The sequence below is a fragment of the Heloderma suspectum genome, chromosome 14 (assembly GCF_057233095.1).
Source record: "Heloderma suspectum isolate Gila_16-S chromosome 14, 16-S_ref, whole genome shotgun sequence".
NCBI classification, from domain to species: domain Eukaryota; kingdom Metazoa; phylum Chordata; class Lepidosauria; order Squamata; family Helodermatidae; genus Heloderma; species Heloderma suspectum.
In genome coordinates, this window is record NC_139471.1 from 5,710,052 (window position 1) to 5,732,338 (window position 22,287).

The following is a 22,287-nucleotide window of genomic DNA, read 5'->3' on the forward strand; positions in this document are numbered from 1 at the left end:
GGATATATACGAAGCGCCACTATAGACCTGCAAACGGTGAGGGTTTGTTTTTTACATTTCCGGGAAAGATTTAAAAGGGCAACGACGCCCATGGCTTAATTATACCTTCCGTGCTGGGGGGGGGGTAGATGTTCCTGCCGCTTTAAGGCCATTGCGGGCTCACACAACCTTACTGCGCAGGCAAAGATTGGCGCCCGAAGTAACCAATCGCATTTCGCGAGCGCGGCCCGATTGGCGGACCCGGCCAATGGAGGCGGGCTCAGTCTGGCAGTTCCGGGTGGCTGCGCTAAGGAGCGGAAATGGAGGGGCGCGGCGAGGGGCAAAGCCGCGGCGCTCTGAGGCGCGGGCGGCCGCCGGCTCTCGCGCTCGCCCCGCCGCGGTGCCGCAGACCAGGCCCTCGAGGCTGAGCGGCTTCCGCCCGGGGACAGGGCCGCAGCGGGGCCGCCCCGCCTCGCCCGCGCGCCATGTCGCAGCCGCGCGTCCTGCCCCAGAGCAAGGAGACCCTCCTCCAGTCCTACAACAAGCGGCTGAAGGACGACGTCAAGTCCGTCATGGACAACTTCACGGAGATCATCAAGACGGCGAAGGCGAGTGCGCGGGGCCCCGCCGCCCGGCCTGCCTCCCCGGGGCCCCGCCGCCCGCCTTTCGGCAGCCCTGATGGCGCTGCCGTGCCGCGCCGCGCCAGGCACGCTTGCGCCAGTCAGGCGGCTCCGGTGGGTGAGCCGGGCCGCGTGCGCCCGAGCGCGGCCCCCTCGCCGGCTGGCGCGCGAGCCCTTGTGCTGCGGGCTTGCGGAGGCCTGGCGCGTCAGGGGGCGAGCCTGCGGGCGGCGCTGTCCCCCGCAGGAGGCCACGCCCCTTTCCCAAGCGCCCCCCGCAGGAGGCCACGCCCCTTTCCCAAGCGCGCCCCCCCCCCCGGTCCTGTGTTGGTGCCCTTGCGCTTGTGCTTGTGACCCTCTGAGCATGTGGAGAGCCAGAGTAGCTCAGATGCTGAGGAAGAGCTCCAGGCGTGTGTGTGGGGGGGGCTTTCCCAGGCTCCGGAGGCACAGCCGCACGGGGAGCCCCCCCCCCCGCCCGCATCCCTGGGAGCGATAGCGGACGGGGGAGGCGAGGGAAGGACAGCCTGAACGTTTAGAGGCCGGGCGCAGGCACACGCGGGAAGTCGCGGGGCCGAACTTCGGCGCCCTGCCCGATGGGCTCGGCGTCAACGGCTGCGCCTGGAAGTGTCACGGGAGAGGGGGAGATCTTCCCCGGCCATCCCTTGGGTTAAGAGAGCTTGCCGCCTTTTTCCAAAAAGGAGATCGACTTTCGTAGTTTCCCCTCGGACTCCCCGAAGGCTGCTGCTTTTGCGTTCTGTGGGTCTCTAGCAATTTGCATCTGTATGCCTCATTACGGTAAATGGAGTTAAAGCCTTGGAAATGCAGCCTCTGCTCTTAGTGTTGATTTGGCTCTTGGAGTTCTCAGCCGGGCAAAAAGGGAATCCTGACATGCGCGGTTTCCCCCCCATTCTAAAATGTTAGAATGCCTCCCCTAAGCCTTAGTGGCTGGCAGAAAGAGCTTTACGCTAAAAAAGGCTGGTGGTTTTGGCCCCGCTCCTTTTGTTTTTGCCACACCCCTTTGCTTTTGGCACCACCCACCCATGGAATGCAGCCCCTGAGCGCTTCTGTGGAATGGAATTCGGCCCTGGGGCTGAAAGGGGTTCAACACCTTGCTCTGATCTACTGGATGGGATCGAATGCCACCTGTGTTCTGGGCTTAAAAATGGAGTGAGTTATTTGCTCCCATGCTGGGAGTATTTGCAGCTCCTTCAATGCTATTTTCTATTTCTTTCCGTAGATTGAAGATGAAACCCAAGTGTCGCGGGCAACCCAAGGCGAGCAGGACAACTATGAGATGCACGTTAGGGCCGCAAACATTGTGAGTAAGGAAGGGCCTAGGGAAGCGTGCTCCAAATCTTTGCAGTGGCAGGATTCTTTGCAGGGTATTTAAAAGTTAAATGAACAGAGGTGACCGCAAAAGAAGCTTCTGACCTGCTGGGAAATCCCGTGGGCTGCACCCAGCCTGTGGGCCAGAGGTTCCCCATCCCTGACTTAAGGGAACCTCCCATTCAAGTGGAGAAGGTGGACAAACAGACTGCCGGGTATAGGAACGTTGGAAGCTGTTAGAGTTCTGCCCGGCACCAACATTATTATCTTTTCGGCACCAGGTTAAGACTTCTCTCTTTTCCTAGGCATTTGGCAGCATGTTATGAGGTTTAATCCGTCCTGGATGTGTCTTTAGTTATGACTCACAGTTCAAATATGGTTTTAGTTATATGTTTGTGTATATTGTCTGTGTGTTTTTATGTAAATGGTTTTTAAATGTTGTATATTGTATTTTAATGTTTTAACTTTTGTAAACCACCCAAAGAGCTTTGGCTATGGGGCAGTATAGAAATGTAAATAATAATAATAATATACTGAGTCAGACCCTTGGTCCATCTAGCCTGGTATTGTCGTCACTGACTGGCAGTGGCTGTCCTGGGTTTCCTTGCCCTACCTGGAGATACTGTGGACGAACCTGAGACCTTCTGCATGTAAAGTAGGGGCTCTACCACTGAGCCACAGCCCTTCCCCTCCAAATAGTGCCATCAGTGTACATGACACTGTACAGAGTAATGCACGCAAAAATCTATAGGTCTCTGCTCCAAGGAGACTGCAATTTTTAAAGGAGAAAAAAATCTATTGTTGCATGCCTTAAGTCTTCAGGATAATGTTGGGCTCCAAGTTTAAATATATGAATGTTGCCACCAGGTTCGGGCCGGCGAATCCCTCATGAAGCTAGTCTCCGACCTGAAGCAGTTCCTGATCCTCAATGATTTTCCTTCAGTCAACGAAGCCATCAACCAGCGCAACCAACAGTTGCGTGGCCTGCAGGAGGAATGCGACAAGAAGCTGATTGCGCTGCGTGACGAGATCTCCATTGACCTCTACGAACTGGAAGAAGAGTATTACTCTTCCAGGTACAAATAAAGCTATGGACAATCCCCTAGTAACTGCAACTGTGCCTGGTTGGCCCTGAAAAAAAGCCAAATGTTCTTGCAGAGTTCCTAAAACTCTCACCACTCGGTGGGCGGCACCTCTACTCCCCAAGTCCTGGCCCCGATGTCTTTTTTTAGCAGTCCCTGTTTGCAATTGTTTATGACTATTTGGATGGTGACCATACTGAGTAAATAGGGCTTACTTCATGGAGATGTAGGCCTGGTTCCCACACTACGGTAAGCTATAGTGTGGTTTGTTGAAATCCGGCTTGCTGTTGTGTCCGAACAAGCCATGGTTTGTTAACCAGCTATAAACAGAAGCCATGGTTTGTTGTTGGCTTATGAAATCTGGCTTGTTTAAACCATGGCTTGTTGTGATGTCTGAACCCCGAACCGTGACTTATTCCTGGCTTGTTTATGCTGCTGTCCTCCCTGGAATGCAGGTGCCCAGCAAGAGCAGCCTGAAAATGAAATTGCTCTGAAGGCAGGCAAAATGGGCAGGAGAGAAACAAGCCAGGAATGGGGAAAACTAGCTGCAGCTTGTTTGCTCATCTGCAAGACAATTCATGGCTAAAGCAATAAACTATGGTTAACATAAACAAGGGATACAGAAACTCAGGCCTGGAGACCTAATCCTGCCTGCCTGTGGCTCCAATCCTGCCCCTGCCAAGTTCCCTATATCACCACACCCCCTTTCGCAACCATCCCCCAACTGTTGGGTGGTTTCTTTGCTTTTGTGCAGTTTTTCCCTGTTCTAACAGGTTGAAATGCCTCTCCTAAGGCTTAGTCACTGGCAGCAAGAACGTCAAGCTCAAAGATGGTGATATTTTGACTCCACCCCCTTTTGCCTTTGGCTCAGCCCGCCACCGGAATGCGGGCCCCGAGAGCTTCTGCAAGACGGGTTTTGTCCCTCGGGCTGCACAAGGTTCAACACCACTGACATAAACCATGGCTTAGCGTTACAGGCAATCACAGCCGAAGGGTAGAGCATCTCTTCCCAATCTGCATCATGGTGTTGAGTACCCTATATGGTGACTTTCAGATGGCAGCAGGTTTTAGACCTGAGGGGGCCCAGGGTGCTCAGAGCAGTGCCTCATCAGTGCTCGTAAGGTTTATGTATCGCTCCCACCCCAAAGGTTATGCCATTGGCCCTTTTGTTGGGGTATCTCCCTTTCCACCACATAGGTGGGTGGAATGGGAGCTACTTAACATGGTATAACTCACCCTTCCCCAACCTTGTGCCCACCAGAAGTTTTGGACTACAACTCCCAGCATTCTGGACATTGGCTGATGGGAGTTGAAGTCCAAAACAGCTGGAGGGCACCGGTTTGGGGAAGGCTGGTGTTGAAGCCCTTCGAAGACCATTTCGCCAGCAGTGCCTACTCCCACACATCCCCCATACAGGCAAATATTCATAGGATTGTAGCCTTGTAGTGCCTGTTGGACTCTGTCTTTCATGTTGATCCGTTTCTCTGTCACACCCCCTTCTGGCTTCAGGTTTAGACCAACACTTTTCCAGCGGCACCAAAGAAATCTGTAAGCCTGAGAATCCAAAAGACGTGACCTTTTCTGTGTACATATTGAGACGGATGATGCATTTATGTTTTTTTTTTTAAAGTCTCATGGTGTGATGTGGGAAATGCCTGTATAATGTCAGTGCATAACCTTTGGCATGTTCATTATATATAAACCGCTGTACAGATCTATGACTTTCTCTTCGCCTGTGAGGTGCCAGGTTGGCTGTCCCTGGTTGAAAATGACAGCAGGAACTCCACAGACCTGAGGTTGGATCCCAGATCTGCCTTCTACAAGAGGAAGGGACTTCCACCCAATTTTTCAGGTCCCCCCCAGCTGACCCCCATTTAGCAGTGCCTCCTGACACTCTGTGTAGCATTTTCAGGGGGCTGCTGTGGGAAGGACAGGGTGGGGAAGTCCACTTCTGTCAGCGCAATTGATCCAGCGTAAATCTGGATCCAACCCATGCTCTGTTCCCCCAGAACAGTTTCTCCATTGGGATCCAGGGCTTGACAGGGAGTGCAGGCAGCCTGAACTGGAACCAAACTCACAGTGTGTATCCTCCAACATGGGAGCCCTCCAGCCATGAGATGGGGAATGCAGTGCAAAAGGCCGAATGATACTGGCCAGGCAAGGGGAGAAGGCCAGGTTTCTGGTATTTATACTAGGCAGGGCCAGTCCAGAGGTTGCTTATTGCTGGCCAATCACAGGAGCCAATGTTGCAGAGCGCTGTTCCCTTTTCTACCTAAAGAAGGCTCTGAAGCCTGAACTCACAGGCGCGCACATGCGCGGTCTCAACAAGTTCCTTCTGCTCAGGGACTGCCAAATTCAGATCCCAAATCCTTCGCTACCCTGGCACACTCCAGATGTGTTGGACTACATCTCCCATCATTGCTGTCTGGGAATGATGGGAATTGCAGTCCAACACATCTGGAGGGAGAAGGCTGGACCAGAACACCGTCAGATAGCTGGAGCTTTCTGTTTTAAGATTCCCCCCCCGTGATGGCTGGAGCATGAGTTTCTAGTGTCAGAATGTTAAGATGCGATTTTAAAACCTTTTTAAGCATTTATATATCTCTATATAGTATATATTTATGATACTTTATCTTCCATTGAAATCTCTGCAAGCGTTATTGTAAATAAAATAGCAGTGGTGGGGGGAAGCCCCACGAGTGTCAATCTTGGCCTGATTTTTATTCATAATTTTAAGCAATCTACAGTTTGTTCGAGCGGCTCCTTTTATTATTATTTTTCTCCTCCTGTCTTACGCACAGCTTGCTCCTCTCTTTCCCAGACTCTTCCAGTACTTTTTATCTGCTTCCTTTTGCACCTCTTGTCTGCTTCAGAGCGGGTTTCCTGGGTGGGAGAAAGAGAAATGGTTATAAACATAGTCTGTTTTGTTTTTCAAAAAGGGGTAGCGGGAGGTTGTGTCTATGCTGGCTAGGGCTGGTGGGAATTGTAGGTCAAAACATCTGGAGGGCCACAAATTGCCCATGCCTGATCTATGTGAACATCGTTGGGGGTTAGCAACTGGAAGCCCAAGGGACAAATGAAGCCTGACTTCCTCCCCAGCCCCACGTTTCCACCCCAGAGGCAAACCAGATTTCCCTCTTCCTTTGAGGCTCCCCTACTCAACTCTCAGAGACGCTACCCTGGACCATTTCCACAGAACCAGACTGAATTGGACTGAATCTGTTCAGGCATCCTCTGGATTCACAATTCTCCATTTTCCTTGTGCTAAAGATGTCTTGTTGCTAAGAGTTGACTCCTCTCCCAAATAAAAATGTGCAGGGCCAGCCCTACCCTTAGGCAGAGTGAGGTGACTGCTTCAGGTGGGAGATGGTAGGGACAGCAGTAGCAACCCCCCTCTGTTTTTCCTCAGGGCTCCCCACAACTGTTCCCCTCTTAGAGGGCACAGGTGTGTATGTCATAGGGCCTAACTGGGCCCCTAAAGTAGCCAGTTGCCTCAGGTGCCGGTAGAGGATGCTATTCAGTCACCGGTGTTGAAATAAAATTCAATTGCCAGTCCCATCAGCTGCTGTAGATGGGATGGGTAGGAGTGGGGGTGCCATTTTGTCCTTCACCTCAGGCAGCAACGTGTATGGCCATCACTTGCGTGGAGCCAAGCGACTGCCTTTTACCTGCATATGGTATTGAAACTGTTCATCGGCGGACAATGAACCTCCTATGTTTCGTTGAGGATTTATTTATTTTTTGGAGAACCTCTTGGCTTTACTCTAGAGAGGACACATGGTCACCACAGTTGTCGTTGCTGTCTCTGGAAACATTTTGCTATTTTCTTAACGCTGTTGCTTCTGTCTCGCTTTTCTCCCTTTCCCCCTCCCTTCTGCCTCTCGCTTTCCTTGCTGCCTTTCCCTCCATAAAATGGGTGTCTTGTTCTGGAAAGCTACAGTCTGTGCGACGCCAACGACCTGCCTCTGTGTGAAGCATACTGGAGACAAGAACCCGCCACATCATCCCCGGAAGGCCTCTCCATGCCCTTGGCAGCCGCCATGATGGAGCAGAACGTCCCAGCCCCTCAGGGGTCCACACCTTCACACCCTCACATCAATGGGCATGGAACGGGTCCAACGGAGCACACCTGAAAGGGGACCTCAACCAGGTGGTGTTTTGACGTTCGAAGGTTTCGGCGCTTGCCTGCATCCTCCCAAAGCCTCTTTCCTGACAGCATACCTCAGTCACGTTGGCAGGGAGCCATTTAGCTCAAGACGCCATCTTAAGAAATGGCCAAGAATGGCGCTTAGCATAAGGTGCTTTGTTAGAAGTGATGAAATTGCCGTCTGCGTAGAAACGTTGGCTCTGTTGAGGCAGTGGCTTTGGGGGGCCTGCTTTACGTGACTGCATGAGGGCTAAATGTAGAGCCCCTTAGGAATATTTTCTTTCTTTTTTTTTTGATGGAATTGCTCGTTGAAGATAGGTAAGCATTTTATAGTATGACCTTTCAATTTCTGAATAGGAATTTTTGGAGCAGCATTGCTTAGGGTTTTTCTTTTTTTTAAAAAGGACTTTATTTTCTGGCACCTGTGGAATTAAGTTCAGAATTGGAATATTTTCTCCCCAGTCTTCCCCAACCTGGTGCCCTCCAGATGTGTTGGCCTACAACTCTCAGAACCCCCCATGCTTGGCTGAGGGATTCTGGGAGTTGTAGCCCAGCACATCTGGAGGGCACCGAGTCAGGGAAGGCTGCTTTTACCTGCCCAGGTAGTCTTTCAGGATTTGTTTAGCTATACTTTGCAGCAGATTGGAGAAGGGGGTGCCACCTCCATTGGGCGGCCCTGATCACAAGCTTCATCACACTTAGGCCTGGTTTGCTCCAGCAAACTGCTCGGTGTGTTTTTGTCTTTCAGTCTTCTTCCTCCAGATGAGTTGTCATTGAATTGTGAGTTGTCGTTATGTGCAAACCCTGCAGTATGTTTTAACTGTGGGTTGTTAACCATGTACAAACCATGGGTTCTCTTCCTGGGTTGTTCGTGTTTAACTATGGATTGTTAAGCACAAACAACCTAGGATGCGAACCCATACTTTGTACATGGTTAACGACCTATAGTTAGACCATTGTGCATGGTTTGCACATAAAGACGACTCATGATTCAACAACAACCCATACCCAACCCGTACGCTGGGTTGATGTTGCGTGTGAACTAGGTCTTAGTGATTACGGGTGCAATCCCATGCATGTTTAGACAGAAAAACATTCTGCAGCTAGCCATGCTGACTGGGGCGTACTGGGAGTTGTAGGACTTTTTTCTGTCTAAACATGCATAGGGTTGCACCTAAGGAGATTCAGCATTTCTCACCATTTTGCTTTATGCCAGGAAAACCTTTCCCTGCTAAATTTCTTTGCGTTGGGCAGCTGTTAAAGGCAGGGCCAGCTTTTTGTTTAGTTTTTAAGCAGCCCTGCTTCCTTCTGTCTTCCTTAAATAACAATGTGGTTGCCACACTTTTTCCCCCCTGAGCCCTGCTGCTGTCCCTTCTGAGCAGCCCAAAATGCAAACATTAATCCAGCAAAACTGTTGGTCTGAGGTGGAGATAAAGTAACCAGAGACGCTTCATTTGTATGGCAGGAGGCTATTAAAACAAACAGGAGCCGTAAAAAAAAAGAAAGAAAAAAAAGTTGGTTGCCCTTGGGAAACTGCGTTAGTCATTCTTGATTTAAGGAACAGTCTTTGGTCTGCTACATATATGGATGACGCCCCTTCACAGCTCCAGCAAAATGCTGGGCGTGTTTTTGTCTTTCAGTATTCTTCCTCCAGATCAGTTGTATAAGCTAATACTCAAGTTCCTATCCTGCAAATACTTCTTGCATATCTTAAAGCCCCTGTCCAAGCCCCCCACCCCCAGATTGCCATCTTCTCATGCGGCTTCTTTTGGGGGGAGTGAATAGAGTCAAACAACACCTTACACTCGTTGCATCACACATAGCTGGGTGTTAGCTTTTCATTTACTCCAGCGTAAGCATGTGAGGCCCTGATTTGGGTTGGGTCCACTGGGAGAGGGAGGATTAAACCTTGCCCGCCCCCCTTTCCTTCCTGAAAACCACCCTCCCCGATAGGGGCATTTAAAAAGAAGAAAAGGCCTCCATTGACACCAATAGAGATTCCCCCCCCTCTTTTTTTAATGCCCCCATTTGGGGTAGGGGATTTTGGGGAAAAACTGGTGGGGGGGGAGGTTTAATTCCCACCTCCTGGTGATCCTGATCCAAATCAGGGCCATGTGTGCTTACCCTAGAGTGGGGGAGGGGGTTAATCCTTCCCTTCCAGTATGTAGTGGTCCCAATCTAAATCGGGGCTGCACATGCTTACACTAGAGAAAATAAAAAGCTAAGCCGCAACTATGCATTTTGCATCCGGGTTGTTTTTTCCCCATGAGCAGATGAGCTTGTTGGGTATGCATTTCGTAAGGGTTTCAGGCTATGGATCCTCAATATGCAAGTACTTGAAACAGGACTGGGCCATCTAAAAGCAATGCAAAGCTTCTGATACAGGTAGAGTTGCAAAATGCTTCTCTTTTACTGGTTTTGTGCTTTTAACAGCAACTTGACATGCCGATATTAAGCAGGTGATCCTTCATTGCTTTATCTTTGTGTCAGGGAAAGCTTCACCTATTTTATCAATGCATGTCCGGCTGCTATTCAAGGCAGAGGAACGGTTGAAAAAAGACCCTGTCAACTTTAGATGCATAATAATCAGTGTTCTACTACCAGTTAACTTGAAAGTATGTGTGTATATAGTGTTTGTGGTTTTCTTCTACTTAGAAGTAGTGTTTTGTTTCTGTCTTAAAAAAAAAACACATTATTTTTCTAATTGTAACTATACGGTTGAATAAAGCCAGTTTTTGTTTTCTGGTGTTGGAAAACTTGGACATTTCTTCCCGTTGCTAAGGCATGGGCAAGGACGGTGAAAATGACAACGAAACGGCTGTCGACGGGATGGATTGTGGATACCACAAAAATGGGTATTAAAAAAAAGCTGAGGGGAAAAACATTCCAAAAAGTTCTCCATCTCCTCTGGTGTTTCAGATTAAAATAAGGACACACTTTTTATAGTTGTACCATCCCTGTGGTCATATCAATGACTGCGCTCTCTGTGCGTGCGCACACACACACTCGCTGCTGAATGCTTCCTTTGCCAGTTGTTGCTGTATTTACTGTGCAACAGCCTGCCCTGAGATGGCTTTTGAGGCAGGGGGTGTTTACCCACAAGAAAACCTTATGAACCTTTTCCTCCCTTTAAACAGCAACTGTTTACTCTCACAATGGATCTGGCTGCACGTCTTCCAGAATACCAAAGGTTATGACAAGGTTCCCCAACCCTTTTGGACCAGTGGGCACATTTGAGAATTTGAGAAACTGCTGTGGGCACCACCACAAAATGGCTCCCATGGAGGATGTGGCTAGTCACAAAATGGCTGCTGTGGGGGCCTAGCTAGTCAAGAGGTGTGTGGGGAGAAATAGTGAGGCTGGGAGGGAGGGGGAAATGGAAGGACTTGCTTCCTGGCCCGCCCAATCTTCTATCTATGGTCCACACAGACCATTCCCCTTTGTGTGCTCGCTCTCCCCACTCCAGCGGCTATTTCTTTCCCTTCCCCGTCCCTGGTTTGCTTTCTCTTCCTTCCCAGCCCCCTAGCCTTGTTCATTCTCCCTATTTGCCCCTTTCAGTTGCTATTTCTCCCCCTCCAACGTCTAGGCTTGCGCCTTCTCTCCCGTCTCCCCCCTTTGCCTTGCTTTCTCTTCCTGCCCACTGAACAGCTGGTCGGTGGCAGGTTCAGGAACAGGAAGGAGAACCTTCCATCCTAATGTTTTTCAATTTTTTATTAAAACTTTTTTTAAAGGGGGGCAGGGAGTGAATCACTTTGCGGGCACCACTGCAGGTCCCTAAGGGACTCCATGTTGGGACCCCCGAATTGAATCCTTTGGGACTGCAACTCCCAGCATTCCAGACCATTGGCCATTCTGGCTGAGTCTGATGGGTATTGAAGTCCAATACATCTGGAGGGCATCAGCTTGGGGAAAGTTGAGTTATATGCTAAGGCTGCAGTCCTATATACACTTACCTGGGAGTAAGTTCCACCATACACGCTAAGGGTGCAATCCTATGCATGTTTAGACAGAAAAAAGTCTGGCTGGGGAATGCTGGGAGTTGTAGGCCTTCTGTCTGTCTAAATATGCATAGGATTGTGCCTTAAGGCTTTTAAGTAGACATGTATAAGACTGTACTGAAAGTCAAGGACATGGGCATGTGGTGTGGGCTGTGCTGTGCAAATATACTTTGCATATGCTGAGAATTGCTCTCTTCATTACTTAAACTATAGACCGCTTAACTATATCTAAAAAGACCTCTCGCAGCAATTCACAGCATAAAAGTTTAATATTCAAAATGCCCACAGTTAAAATATTTAAAAACAGAATACAAAATGTCTCCATTAGAAAAAATTACCCCCCCCACCCCAAAAAAACAATGTTGGGAGCTGCTATGGAATATTTCTTATTTATATATAGAAATTTATATCTGGCCCTTCTAGTTTTTGTGTTTTTGCATGTGAACTGCCCAGAGAGCTTTGGCTATTGGGCAGAATAGAAATAATAATAATAATAATAATAAAAAATAGTGCCTGTGCAACACTCTGAGTACATCCCAATTTAAAGCCACAATACAATATAAAACCATACATCCACTTAAAAATAATACAGAGGCAGAGGCTATGGCTAAAACAACCTTTCAGCAAAACACTTAGGCAAAAGCCTGCCTGAATACAAATGCCTTCACCAACTGTGTTTTAATGCATTGTGTTTTATTACTGTTTTAATCAAGTCTTTGTATGATTGTAAGCCGCCTTGAGTGCTATTTTTCTTAGTAGAAAGGTGGGGTATGAATCAAATAACAGGAGAGAGACATCCAGACAGGGGCTACCCACCCTTCACCGACCAAGGTGTTCCTAAAATATAGGTGCTGCCACTGAGTAGGCCCTGTTTCTTGTCACCATCAACTGTGCCTCCATTTTAGTTGGGACACGGACAAGGGCCTCTCCTCAATATCTTAGGGAGTAGGCACGGTGGTATGGGAGGAGGCAATCCCTGGGCTATCCTGCTCCCAAGCCACGTAGGGCTTCCAAGATAATCGTGGACAGCTAGGAATTGTGCCCAGAAAGAAATCAGTAACCAGTTCAAGATGTTGCAGGATACTTGCAAAATGATACCCAGGGGCGCCTGCCCATGAGCATCCTCGCAGCTGCATTCTAGACCAGCTGCAGCTTCTGGAGACGCTTCAAGGGTAGCCCCAAGGAGACTATGTTGCGGCAGTCTAATCTTGACCTAACGCATGGCTGACTGGGGCATGCTGGGAGGTGCGGAGCTCTTTTTTTTCTGTCGAAACATGCACAGGATTGCGCCCAAGATTAAGAACTTTCCAGAACAGCTGGAGGGCGCCCAGGAGGGAGCAAGGCTCGTACTAGGAGGGTTTGCCCTGTCGGATACCACTGCAGTCCATTTGCGATGCTGCAGCATGGAGTTTTATTCACACCTTTATTTGTACATCTGTTCATTGTGTGTGTGTTTGCCTATTATTAATTGGCCTATTATTAATTGGCCTATTATTAATTGGCCTATTATTAATCATTATTAAATTAATTATTATTTCCCTATTATTAACGGATTAATAAATGGCTTAGTTATCCGTCTGCCATCAATATCCATATGCCTCGTAGCTGAAAACAAACCTCCGCAGTTCTGCTCGAGACCCCGCGGCGAGAGAGGCGGATTCTCTCTCTCTCTCTCTCTCTCTCTCTCTCTCTCTCTCTCGCGCGCGCCCCCCCCGCCCGACTCCTCCCACGTCCCGTGACCCTCCCCCCCCCAGCGCCAGGGCGACTCAATGGAGCGCCGAGCAGGCTGCGATGGGGCGCTCGGCGCTCGACTCGCGCGCCTGCTCCCGCGAGGCCGGAGCGCCGCGTGGGTCGCGCTGCGGGCGCGTCGCGGGCGGCGCGGCAAGTTCCCCTGGCGCGGGACGCGGGACCCCCCGCCCCACAGCCCCCAAGAGGGAGGAGGGGTCTCCATTGGGCAGCCCTGCTTCCAACCCCTGACTTCAGAGGACGCTCACGGATTCGGTGTCGCCCCGGTTTGACCCCGTGTAAACCTTCCCCGCTCCGGTTTGGCTTCGGAAGCCCCGCCGGCGCCGCCCCTTCCGAAGCGTGCTTACTTAAAAGTAAGCCCCGTGGACTTCAGTGGGGCTTCCTCCCGCCCTCCCTGGTCGCAGCTTTCCAGTGGCCTCCCTCCTATCCGTGGCTGCTCAGGAGTGAGGTCCCGCTGCGTTCAGTGGGGCTTACGCCCAGGTAAGGACGTATGGGATCTTCTTCGCATGCCTCTGGGTTTGTGGCATCTGCCGTTTTCGCTCTGGCCTTCTAATTGCTGTTGGTTAACACTAAGGCTGCAGTCCTGTTTATTTACAGCATCACTACACCGCTCCACATCCAAACAGATTCCGGAGTGGTGAACAATAAAAGATAAAGTGATACAAAGATAAAAGTAATGAAGCACCATATTAAAATTATTTTTAAAAACAACATAGCAGTAAAAACCATGGCCGGTCAGTCAAGGCAGGCTTCCTGGAATAAAGAAGTTTTCAAGAGGGGCTGGAAACGACCCAGCGTTGGCACTGTCTGACCTCCAGAGGCAGGGAGTTCCACAGGACAGGAGCCACCGCACTGAAGGCTCTTCTCTGGGTGGACTCCAGTCTGGCCGTGGGCCCCTGTGGAACTACCAGGTAGGGATGTACGAAAATCACTTACCTTTCCGGGATTATGCTGATGGTGCGGGGGGAGGAATCCTGGCCAGCCGGCTGTGCTCCGCAGCAATTCTGCGGAGCCGCCAGCCAGCTCCGCCAGCAGCCGGACATCTGGCTGCTGGCTAGCAGGGATGCAAATGGCAGCGGCCGTAGCCGCCGCTGTTTGCGTCCCTGCAGTCAGCTGTGATAGGCTACGTAAAGATTTACGTAGCCTATCACGGCTGATTAAAAAAAAACCCACACACACGTGTACGCAAATGGCGGCGCCCATGGCCGCTGCCATTTGCGTTCCTTATTTTGGCACATCTTAGTGTACGTAAACATTTACATAGACTAAGACGGCGAAAATAAGGGGAGCGCAAATAGCGTAGCGTCTACGCTATTTGCGTTCCCCTTATTTTCGCCGTCTACGTAAATGTTTACGTACACTAAGACGTGCCAAAATAAGGAACGCAAATGGCGGCGGCCATGGGCGCTGCCATTTGTGTACGCGCTTTTTTTTTTTTTAAGTCAGCCGTGATAGGCTACGTAAAGATTTACGGAGCCTATCACGGTGTTTTTTTTAAATCTAGCCGTGATAGGCTACGTAAATCTTTACGTAGCCTATCACTTTTTTTATTTTGTTTTTTTAAACGTGGAAATGGCGGCGGCCGGTCAGAAGACCGGCCACCGAACCGCCGCCGGAGCCACCGCCACCAGGAAGATCCGCCCCAGGTAAGTCCCGTCCCAGGAGGGTGGCAGGCCGTTCCGCCACCGATTTTGGGGGGCCGAATGCGCTGGCATTCAGCCTCCCCGAGATCCGTGGCGGAACTTTCATACATCCCCACTACCAGAAGCATGCGCGTCAACTTCCATCGGTCCCAGCAAGCCAGGAATGCTGGGAGTTGTAGTCCAAAAACATCTGGAGGGCACCAGATGTAGAGAAAGGCTGCTCTACCCATTTACCTGGGAGCAAGCCCCATCAAACTCAATAAGACATACTTCTAAAGAGACATGCACAAAGTTGTGCTTCCAGCTGGATTCATTGTTGTCATTTTGATGCGCTTGTCTATGAGCTGCTTTAAAGAAGAGTTTGTGAAAAACAGAGATATACTTTTCTTTCAAAAGAACTAGTCATGGTGAATAGGATTGTAGGTTTGCACTCCAATGCTGTGGACATTTCTTGAGTCCCTCATGATTTCAATAAGGCTTGCTATTAAGGCTGCAATCCTATGCGCACTTACTTGGGAGTGCTGTAGAACTTGGTGGGAGTTCCTTCCGAGTAAACATGCACTTGTGGGACCTGCAACAAAATACGCCTATACCAACCTCCCAGGCCACTATAACCTTCAAGAGAGGCCTTGTTATCTGGCTGCGGCCTACTGGTTTCTGTTTGGTGGCGACACAGAGATGGGCCTTCTCTGTGGTGGTACCTGCCTCGCAATACATCAGGTGTCAATGCTGGCAGGTTTTAGGCATTTATCGAAATTCTGTTTACTTTGGCTTTCCCCTAACCCTGAGCTAACCCTTTGAATCAACTTCATCATCATATTGTGTATGTGTTTTTCTTTTCATTTATATATATATATGTGTGTGTGTGTGTGTGTGTGTGTGTGTATATATATATATATTTATTCACAGTTTTCATTTAAAAAATTCTTTTGTAAACTGCTTCAGGATTTATTCAAATGAGAAGCGGTATATAAATATTGCTGATAAATAAACAAATAAAAAGTTGCAGTTGGATGCCAGCCAGTGAGTTATGCCCTTTTCCAGGATACCATTCCATCCCCTCCTCCACCTCATTTTTTCCATCAGTCAGGGCGCTTCCAGAGGAGGGCTCCTAGTGCTGCCAATCCAAAGGCATTGTGCAGCTATTCCGTCTTTTTTCCTCTAAACGGATTTTCTGCAGTAAGGAAAAACGACGGAAGAAGCAGTGGGAAAACATGGGAAGGTTTACAGTAGAAGCTCATGACATCTGGAGTTCCCATAAAATTCCATGAATGAGGTGGGATGACTGGTGGAATAAAAGCTTCATCTGGAAGCCCCCCAAGTCAGCATTCCATGCCACTTTTCTCAGTTCTCGTTGGACTGTTTGGGGATTTCTCTTCCCCCACCCTTCCCCCGTAAAGTTTTTTTCTACCTCAAAACTTGCAGCTCTCCAGAGCCTCCCTCTTGTGTATGGATAGTGCCATTCTGGCCACATAAAGATTTAGGGACAACCTTTTTTGGGTCATGGGACGCATTTGGAACTTTCAGAGATTTATGGGTGCTCTCACAAAATGGCTGCCATGGTCAGGGCTTGCCCATTCATAAAATGGCTGCCAGGGTAGGCGTGGCCAGTCACAAAACACTCATTTCCCAGAAGGCAAACTGGGGAGATTAAAAGAAAAGTCACTTGCCCAGGAACCTAAGTCCAAGGCAGGTTTGGCATCTGAGCCCCAAAACACAAAACCACTTTTTTGAACCCAAATAAAAATGGCACTGGAGGGCAGCCCTTTTCTTTGCAACATGCTAGCCTCTCAGTTAAAAAAATAATATTAAAAATCTTAAATAAAATTAATAAACAGGAGGGGCATGGAGCTTGGTGGGTGCCAAGGGAGGTTCTCTGTGAGCACCATGTTGGAGATCCCAGGGTATACTAATATTATCTATACTGTCTGTCTATTCATGGGATTTCAGTTTCTACCCACAGCAGTGAACAGATTTGTTCTCTCTCGAAATGGGTTTAGATCTTTCTGTACATTGAAACGGACACCCTTTTCCTTGAGTTGTGGGCACCCACCAAAACTCAACAACATGCCTTCTTCATTTGCCGTTTCACTCTCTAATTTGTTTCTCTCTTGTTAATCAGGTTTCATTTCCATGAACAGGACTCGAGGCAGATAACTGGAGCTCTGTGGGTTTTGTCGTTCTGGTTTCATCAGCCAGTTTGGGTCATCTGAGTGGAAGGAACTTCGCACAGCTTTCTGGGCAGAAGAACCCGTGGGAGTCTGAGCGGAACGAATAAGGCTTTTTTGGCCTAAGCAACTTTCCTCCTGCGAGATCTTCCTGCATTGTTTTTATTCTTCTTCTTTCCTTGACGTTGCACCTTCACGGGACCCTGGTCAGAAATGGCCACTTTAGTCAACAAAGACTTTTACTTACAGAAACTGGCTAAGAAAATTTGCACCCAGGAAGTCCATGAGCCGCAAAAAAGGAAATTCGGTACAGTTTCGGAGACTCCAGTTTTTACCCCTTTAGATAGGATGTGTTGGATTTTGTGGCAGGGTTGAATCTCCATGGTTATTGTAATCAGTGGGGTAGTGGTAAATTTTGAACTGCAGGCACTCATCATGACGGTCGCCTTACCCACATCCTCCACGGAGAGTCCAACAATTCAGGCAGCTGTGTTGATCTACATCCAGAACTAGTTCTAGGAGTTTTCATCTCCACCAGGAGCAGGTCTTTGGGAAAGTGAATGAGTCTTAACTGCCCACTCAGGACCAAGCCACCTCAGAATACTTTGCATTTCAGCAGGGAACAATATATTGTTGCCTGGGAAAATTCATTTCCCCCCAGCTACTGCGAGAGTTGCAGCTGAGCTCAGAGGGAACAGGGGATTATTTAGGGGTGTGGGGGGTGGATGATGTCAGCGTTGTCGGGGCTGTATCACGGTGAGCCCTGCCTCCACTGCACCACTGATTGTGATGCTGAATGCCCCTCTCTAATCTGATAGACTGGAGCTACCAAGCCATTCATTCATCTAGGCCAGTATTGTTGATGCTGATGTTTCCAGATGCTTGGGACTGCAGCTCCCTTAAGCCCCGAGGCAGCATGGCCAACTTACTTCTTCACACAGCGCATAGTTAAACTATGGAACTCACTGCCACAAGATGTAGTGATGGCCACCAATTTGGATGGCTTTAAAATGGGATTGGACAAACTCCTGGAGGAGAAGGCTATCAAGAGCCACTCATCCTCATGGCTATGTGCTACCTCCAGGATTGGAGGCAGTGTGCCTGTGTACACCAGTTGCTGGGGAACATGGGCGGGAGGGTGCTGTTGCGCTCCTGTACTGCTTGTGGGTTTCCCGTGGGCAGCTGGTTGGCCACTGTGTGAACAAAATGCTGGACTAGATGGACCCTTGGTCCGATCCAGCAGGGCTCTTATGTTCTTAGGGGTTGTAGTCCAAAACATCTGGAGGGCACCAGATTGTCTACCCCTGGTCCAGATTCACTGGCAACGGCTCTCCAGGGTTTTAGCTGGGGCGGGCGGGGGTGTTCTCAGCACTGTGCTGAGATGCTGGGGATCAAACCTGGGACTTCTGGCGTGTGCAGCTGGTGTACTGCCAAAGAGCTACGGCCTCTCCGTGGCTTTATACGAAGTCAGACCATTTGTCTAGAGCCCAGGAAGACGCTTTCTAGGTTCCCCGCTGTAGGGTCTCTCCTGCCTCCTGCCACCAGGTCATTTTAATTGGAGATTGAGCACGCTTGCAAAGTATGCCCTATACCCCTGAGCTGTGGTCCCTTTTTGAAATGAGGACATGGAGAGGGGGCAGCTGGTTCCAGAATACATGACATCTGAACGCCCTTTCTGAACGCTCCTCCGATGTCGGTGGACTACAGCCCATCACCCCTGACCATGCCAGGTGGGGATGATGGGGTTTGTAGTTCAACAGCATCTGGAGATGCCAAGTGTTGACAGAGGCTGCAAAATGACAAGCAGTTGAGAGGCAGGTGGGAAAGTGTGTGCCAGGTTGCGGTATTTTTCTGCTTTTGTTTCATGAAATGCACTTCTCTGCTTTTGAACCTTCCCAGGAACTGGACAGGGAGACGGCGGCCCCCAGGCGAAAAAGAAGAAGAAGCAACGAAAGAAGTTGAAGAAGCAAGGCAAGATGGCGGGAGGCCCTCCCAGCAAGCAAATGGCACCTGCGGCTGGCCAAACATCCCCAGCCAAGCCAACAAACTCAAAGGTTGAGAAATCCAGTCGGGATACTGCATCCAGTACTGGTGGATCAGCTACCACTGGGGGAAAAGAGAACGGAGGGCTGAATACAGGCGTTACAGGTGAGCATGTTTCAACAGCTACTTGGAACTGGGAATGGCTTAGGGCTATTGCCAAAATGGCTGCCAGACTGACGCATGTTTCCAGTCCTAATCGGGTCTGAATAAAGCCCGTGTGGATGATGCTTGGTGAAATTTTGGATGCTAAGTGCTGAGTTTAGCTGAGCCGTGTCCGTTAGCTCAGGGGTGCAGAACCCGTCTCCCGCTTGCGGCCCTTGTCCGCTTCCAGTGCAGCCTGCAGAGCCTTGGGAACCCTGCCCAGAGTTCCCCTTGTTAGCGCTAGCACTTGCAAGGGAAAGCCTGGGATTTCCCTTCCCAGCACTGGGGTCCTGTATCTCCTAAGAGACTGGAGATAAGGGAAGAGTTTCCCTTGCTAGCTTTAGCAGAGGAATGCACTGTCTGGGAGAGTGTGAGTGTGTGTGGAAATGGGAATGTGTGTATGTGTACATGTCCAGGCCCTTAGTACCCAGCAGACACCCGACACGGCCCCCGGGTCCGAAACCGTTGTGCACCTCTGCTGTAGTGGTTGAGGTGGGCTAATGCATTGGCAGCCTGCCCCTTCCTGGTCTATGGTTCCCAATCCTTGCCATGTTTCCCTTGCAGGCAGCAAGAGCCCTCTCAGCTCTTTTTCGGCAATGAATCTCTTGCGGCAGAGGCTGCACGAGAAGATCCAGGAAGTCTCGGGTCAGGTACGATCAACACCCTCGTAAAAGAAACAGTTCTCAAGATCTGGAGAAAGGCATGAGGGTTGCGTTGTTAGGCTGCGGTCATATAGCCGCTTACCTGAGAGTAAGCCCAGTTGAACTCAGTGGGGCTTGTTTCTGAGAAGACATGCATCCGATCGAACCGTTAAGGCGTGCAGTGCAAATATGTCCCACATCTTCCTTGGGCTGGTCACAGTTAATTCCATAAAGTCTTCTGCTGTCTTGATCTGAACTAAAATAGTCCAAACCCCATACAGGGCCAGATTTTGAAACTGGAATAAGTTTGTTTGTTTATTTGAAATATTTTTTTGCCTCTCCTCAGCCAGAAAAGCTCCCAGAGCAGCTTAAATATAATCCATTAAACAAGACAATCCCTGACTGCTGGCTTAACAGTGTAAAAAGTCATGGCATACAAGGAAAAAGGAATGGGGAGGGAAGAGGGGGAAAATTAATTGTTTAACAGGGCTGGTGGAATGGCTCTGATCTCCCTCAATTCAGCCTGCTGGAATGGCTGTTAGTGGTGACAGCTGAGAGACCAGGAGCCTTCCTGGGGGAAGTCTTTCAGCAGAGCTGGTGGAACATTAGAACTGCCTGTGCAAAGTTGTGTGATTTCTGAGTGCAGGATATGATGGGGTTTTGTTAGTTTAGAATATCACCAACTCTACATTCAGGGCTGGGTGTATTTTGTGATTTTTTCCAAGTGGGGGCGGGGGGAGTGTTTGTGTACAAGATACAATTTTCCGACAATCTTAGCTTGCTTTTTGAAAATACAACAAAAGTAACGTTTCTAAACCATATGGCTGCAGAGATGAATTTGGGAGTGTGTAGCCAGTGCCTTCTAAAATGGGTGCAGAACATCAGAGCCAGGACTAAATCCAGCACACCTGGAGTCCCAATCTGGCCAGGTCCCCTTCCCTCCAAGCCACCAATTGTTTCGTGGTTTCTCGATGTTTGTGCAGTTTTTTCCTCATTCTGAAAGGTTGAAATGCCTCTCCTAGAACTTAGTCACTGGCGGCAAGGGCATTAAGCTCAAATAGGCTGGTATTTTGACTCCACCCCCTTTTGCCTTTGGCCCCGCCCACCACTGGAAGGTGGCCCCCGAGAGCGTCTCCGAAATGGAATTTACCCCTCAGGCTGAAAGAGGTTCTGCACCCCTGATCTAAACCTTGCTCAGGTCCTTTAAGGCATTCTGCCTTCTCCTTAACTTGTCATTTCTTACAGGGAAACTCCAAAGACTTGTCCCCAGCTGTGTTGGAGAAGAGGCAGCGAAGGAAATATGAGCGGGAGAGAAAGAAACGCCGAAGAAAAGAGTTGAGGATGAAGGAGAAACTGGAGAAGAAGGGAGCTGAGGAGGCCTCGGCGGCGGCCGTTTTGGGAACTCAGGTCCAGAAGGACAGCACGGCCGAGATCGTCTTCAATAAGGTCGAAGTCCATGAGGCGGAGGAGCTGAGCAAAGCAGAGAAGAAGAGAGAAAAGAGGAAGACAATAAAAGGCAACATAACTCCGCTGACAGGGAAGAATTATAAGCAGCTGCTAAGCAGGCTGGAGTCTCGGAAGAACAAGCTGGACGAGCTGAAGGACAAAGATGAGGAGAAAGCCAAGGAACTGGAGACAAAGATGAAATGGACTAACGTCCTCTACAAGGCGGAAGGCATCAAGATCCGGGATGACGAGGAGCGGCTGAAGGCGGCCCTCAAGAGCAAGGAGAAGCGCAAGGCCCAGCGCCAGAAGCAGTGGGAGAAGCGGACCGAGCAGGTGGTGGAGAAAATGCAGCACCGCCAGGACAAACGCCGCAAGAACCTCCGGAAGAAGAAGCTTGCCAAAGTGGAGAAGAAGAAGTCCAAAGCCCGCAAGAAGGGACGCATCCTGCCCGAGGATCTGGAGAAAGCTGGCTTCAAGTGAGCTGGACTGGAGGCCTATTTTAACTCACTTCTTGTGGGACCCATAAAACTATTTTGTGGAACTGCTCTCTCTCTCTATGTTTTTGCACCTAAATTTCCTTGGCTCTGATCCAACGGAGCAGATGTGGTGCACCAAGAGTGTGCCATACACCCCTTAATCCATCCATATGGCTCCTGGCGGATCTTTGGGTCCCCTTTCTTTGGGCGTCAAATTACCCTTGGAAGTGTTGTTTTTAGAAGGAACCTCACCAGATCCCACAAGCAGAAGGTTGAGAAAGGAAGAAACTGAATGGATTGAGTACTTCACCAGTGCTGGCTATACATGCAAAAAAGGAGGAAATTATTAAAAGATAACCCAACACTAAATGAGTGATAGTGATAATGACTTCATTCACAGAACACAACAAGCCAAAGTATGGGTTGCGTATGGATTGTTGTTGAATTGTGGGTTGTGCAAAGCTGTCTGCGCTAATAAGCCATCATTTGTTAACCAGGAACAAACCACAGTCACAGCCCAACAACAAGCCATGGGTTCTCTTTGTGGATTGTTTGTGGTTAACAAACCATGGTTTGTTAGTGCAGCTGTGTTCACACAATAAAACAACCCACGGTTCAGTGACAACGCACAGTTCAACGACAATCCATACTCAACCCATACTGTTGCTTGTTGTGTTGTGTGAACCCAGCCAGTGTGTCTTCCGTATTGTGTTTTGCAGTTAATAATTTAAACCTCCCTTTTTCTCAGAAATGTGGGGTGCACTGCTTTATATAAGAATCCTGCTCGATCAGACCAAAAGCCCATCTAATCCAGCACTCTCTTTCCAACTGGGG

The 22,287-nt window shown here is 49.4% G+C and overlaps 2 protein-coding genes across 4 annotated transcripts; both read left to right on the forward strand.

The window, feature by feature from the left end:
* The first annotated feature begins 295 nt into the window (after positions 1–295).
* On the forward strand, positions 296–16,751 carry MED22 (mediator complex subunit 22). Of its 3 annotated transcripts, none has more exons than XM_084821199.1 (4): positions 296–587; positions 1,834–1,914; positions 2,790–2,998; positions 16,661–16,751. In XM_084821199.1, exons 1-4 carry the CDS (start codon positions 465–467, stop codon positions 16,749–16,751), a joined length of 504 nt encoding a protein of 167 aa, XP_084677325.1. In that variant the 5' UTR covers positions 296–464. The 3 variants fall into 3 exon arrangements, with proteins under 3 accessions (XP_084677325.1, XP_084677323.1, XP_084677324.1); XM_084821197.1 differs by lacking the exon at positions 16,661–16,751 and adding an exon at positions 6,939–9,912; XM_084821198.1 differs by lacking the exon at positions 16,661–16,751 and adding an exon at positions 6,945–9,903.
* On the forward strand, positions 12,980–21,814 carry SURF6 (surfeit 6). The gene is made up of 5 exons (XM_084821194.1): positions 12,980–13,375; positions 16,680–17,013; positions 18,606–18,854; positions 19,455–19,540; positions 20,777–21,814. The coding sequence occupies exons 2-5, from the start codon at positions 16,920–16,922 to the stop codon at positions 21,455–21,457; spliced, it is 1,110 nt and encodes a 369-aa protein (XP_084677320.1). The 5' UTR covers positions 12,980–13,375; positions 16,680–16,919; the 3' UTR covers positions 21,458–21,814.
* The last annotated feature ends 473 nt before the right edge of the window (positions 21,815–22,287 follow it).

Bases quoted from the DNA above. Each gene is read 5' to 3' on its own strand.
- MED22 (XM_084821197.1), top strand. From the start codon at position 465: ATGTCGCAGCCGCGCGTCCTGCCCCAGAGCAAGGAGACCCTCCTCCAG. The intron at 588-1,833 runs GCGAGTGCGCGG...TTCTTTCCGTAG, and splicing joins AGATCATCAAGACGGCGAAG to ATTGAAGATGAAACCCAAGT. The intron at 2,999-6,938 runs GTACAAATAAAG...TGTTCTGGAAAG, and splicing joins GAAGAGTATTACTCTTCCAG to CTACAGTCTGTGCGACGCCA.
- SURF6 (XM_084821194.1), top strand. From the start codon at position 16,920: ATGGCCACTTTAGTCAACAAAGACTTTTACTTACAGAAACTGGCTAAG. The intron at 17,014-18,605 runs GTACAGTTTCGG...GAACCTTCCCAG, and splicing joins GCCGCAAAAAAGGAAATTCG to GAACTGGACAGGGAGACGGC. The intron at 19,541-20,776 runs GTACGATCAACA...CATTTCTTACAG, and splicing joins TCCAGGAAGTCTCGGGTCAG to GGAAACTCCAAAGACTTGTC.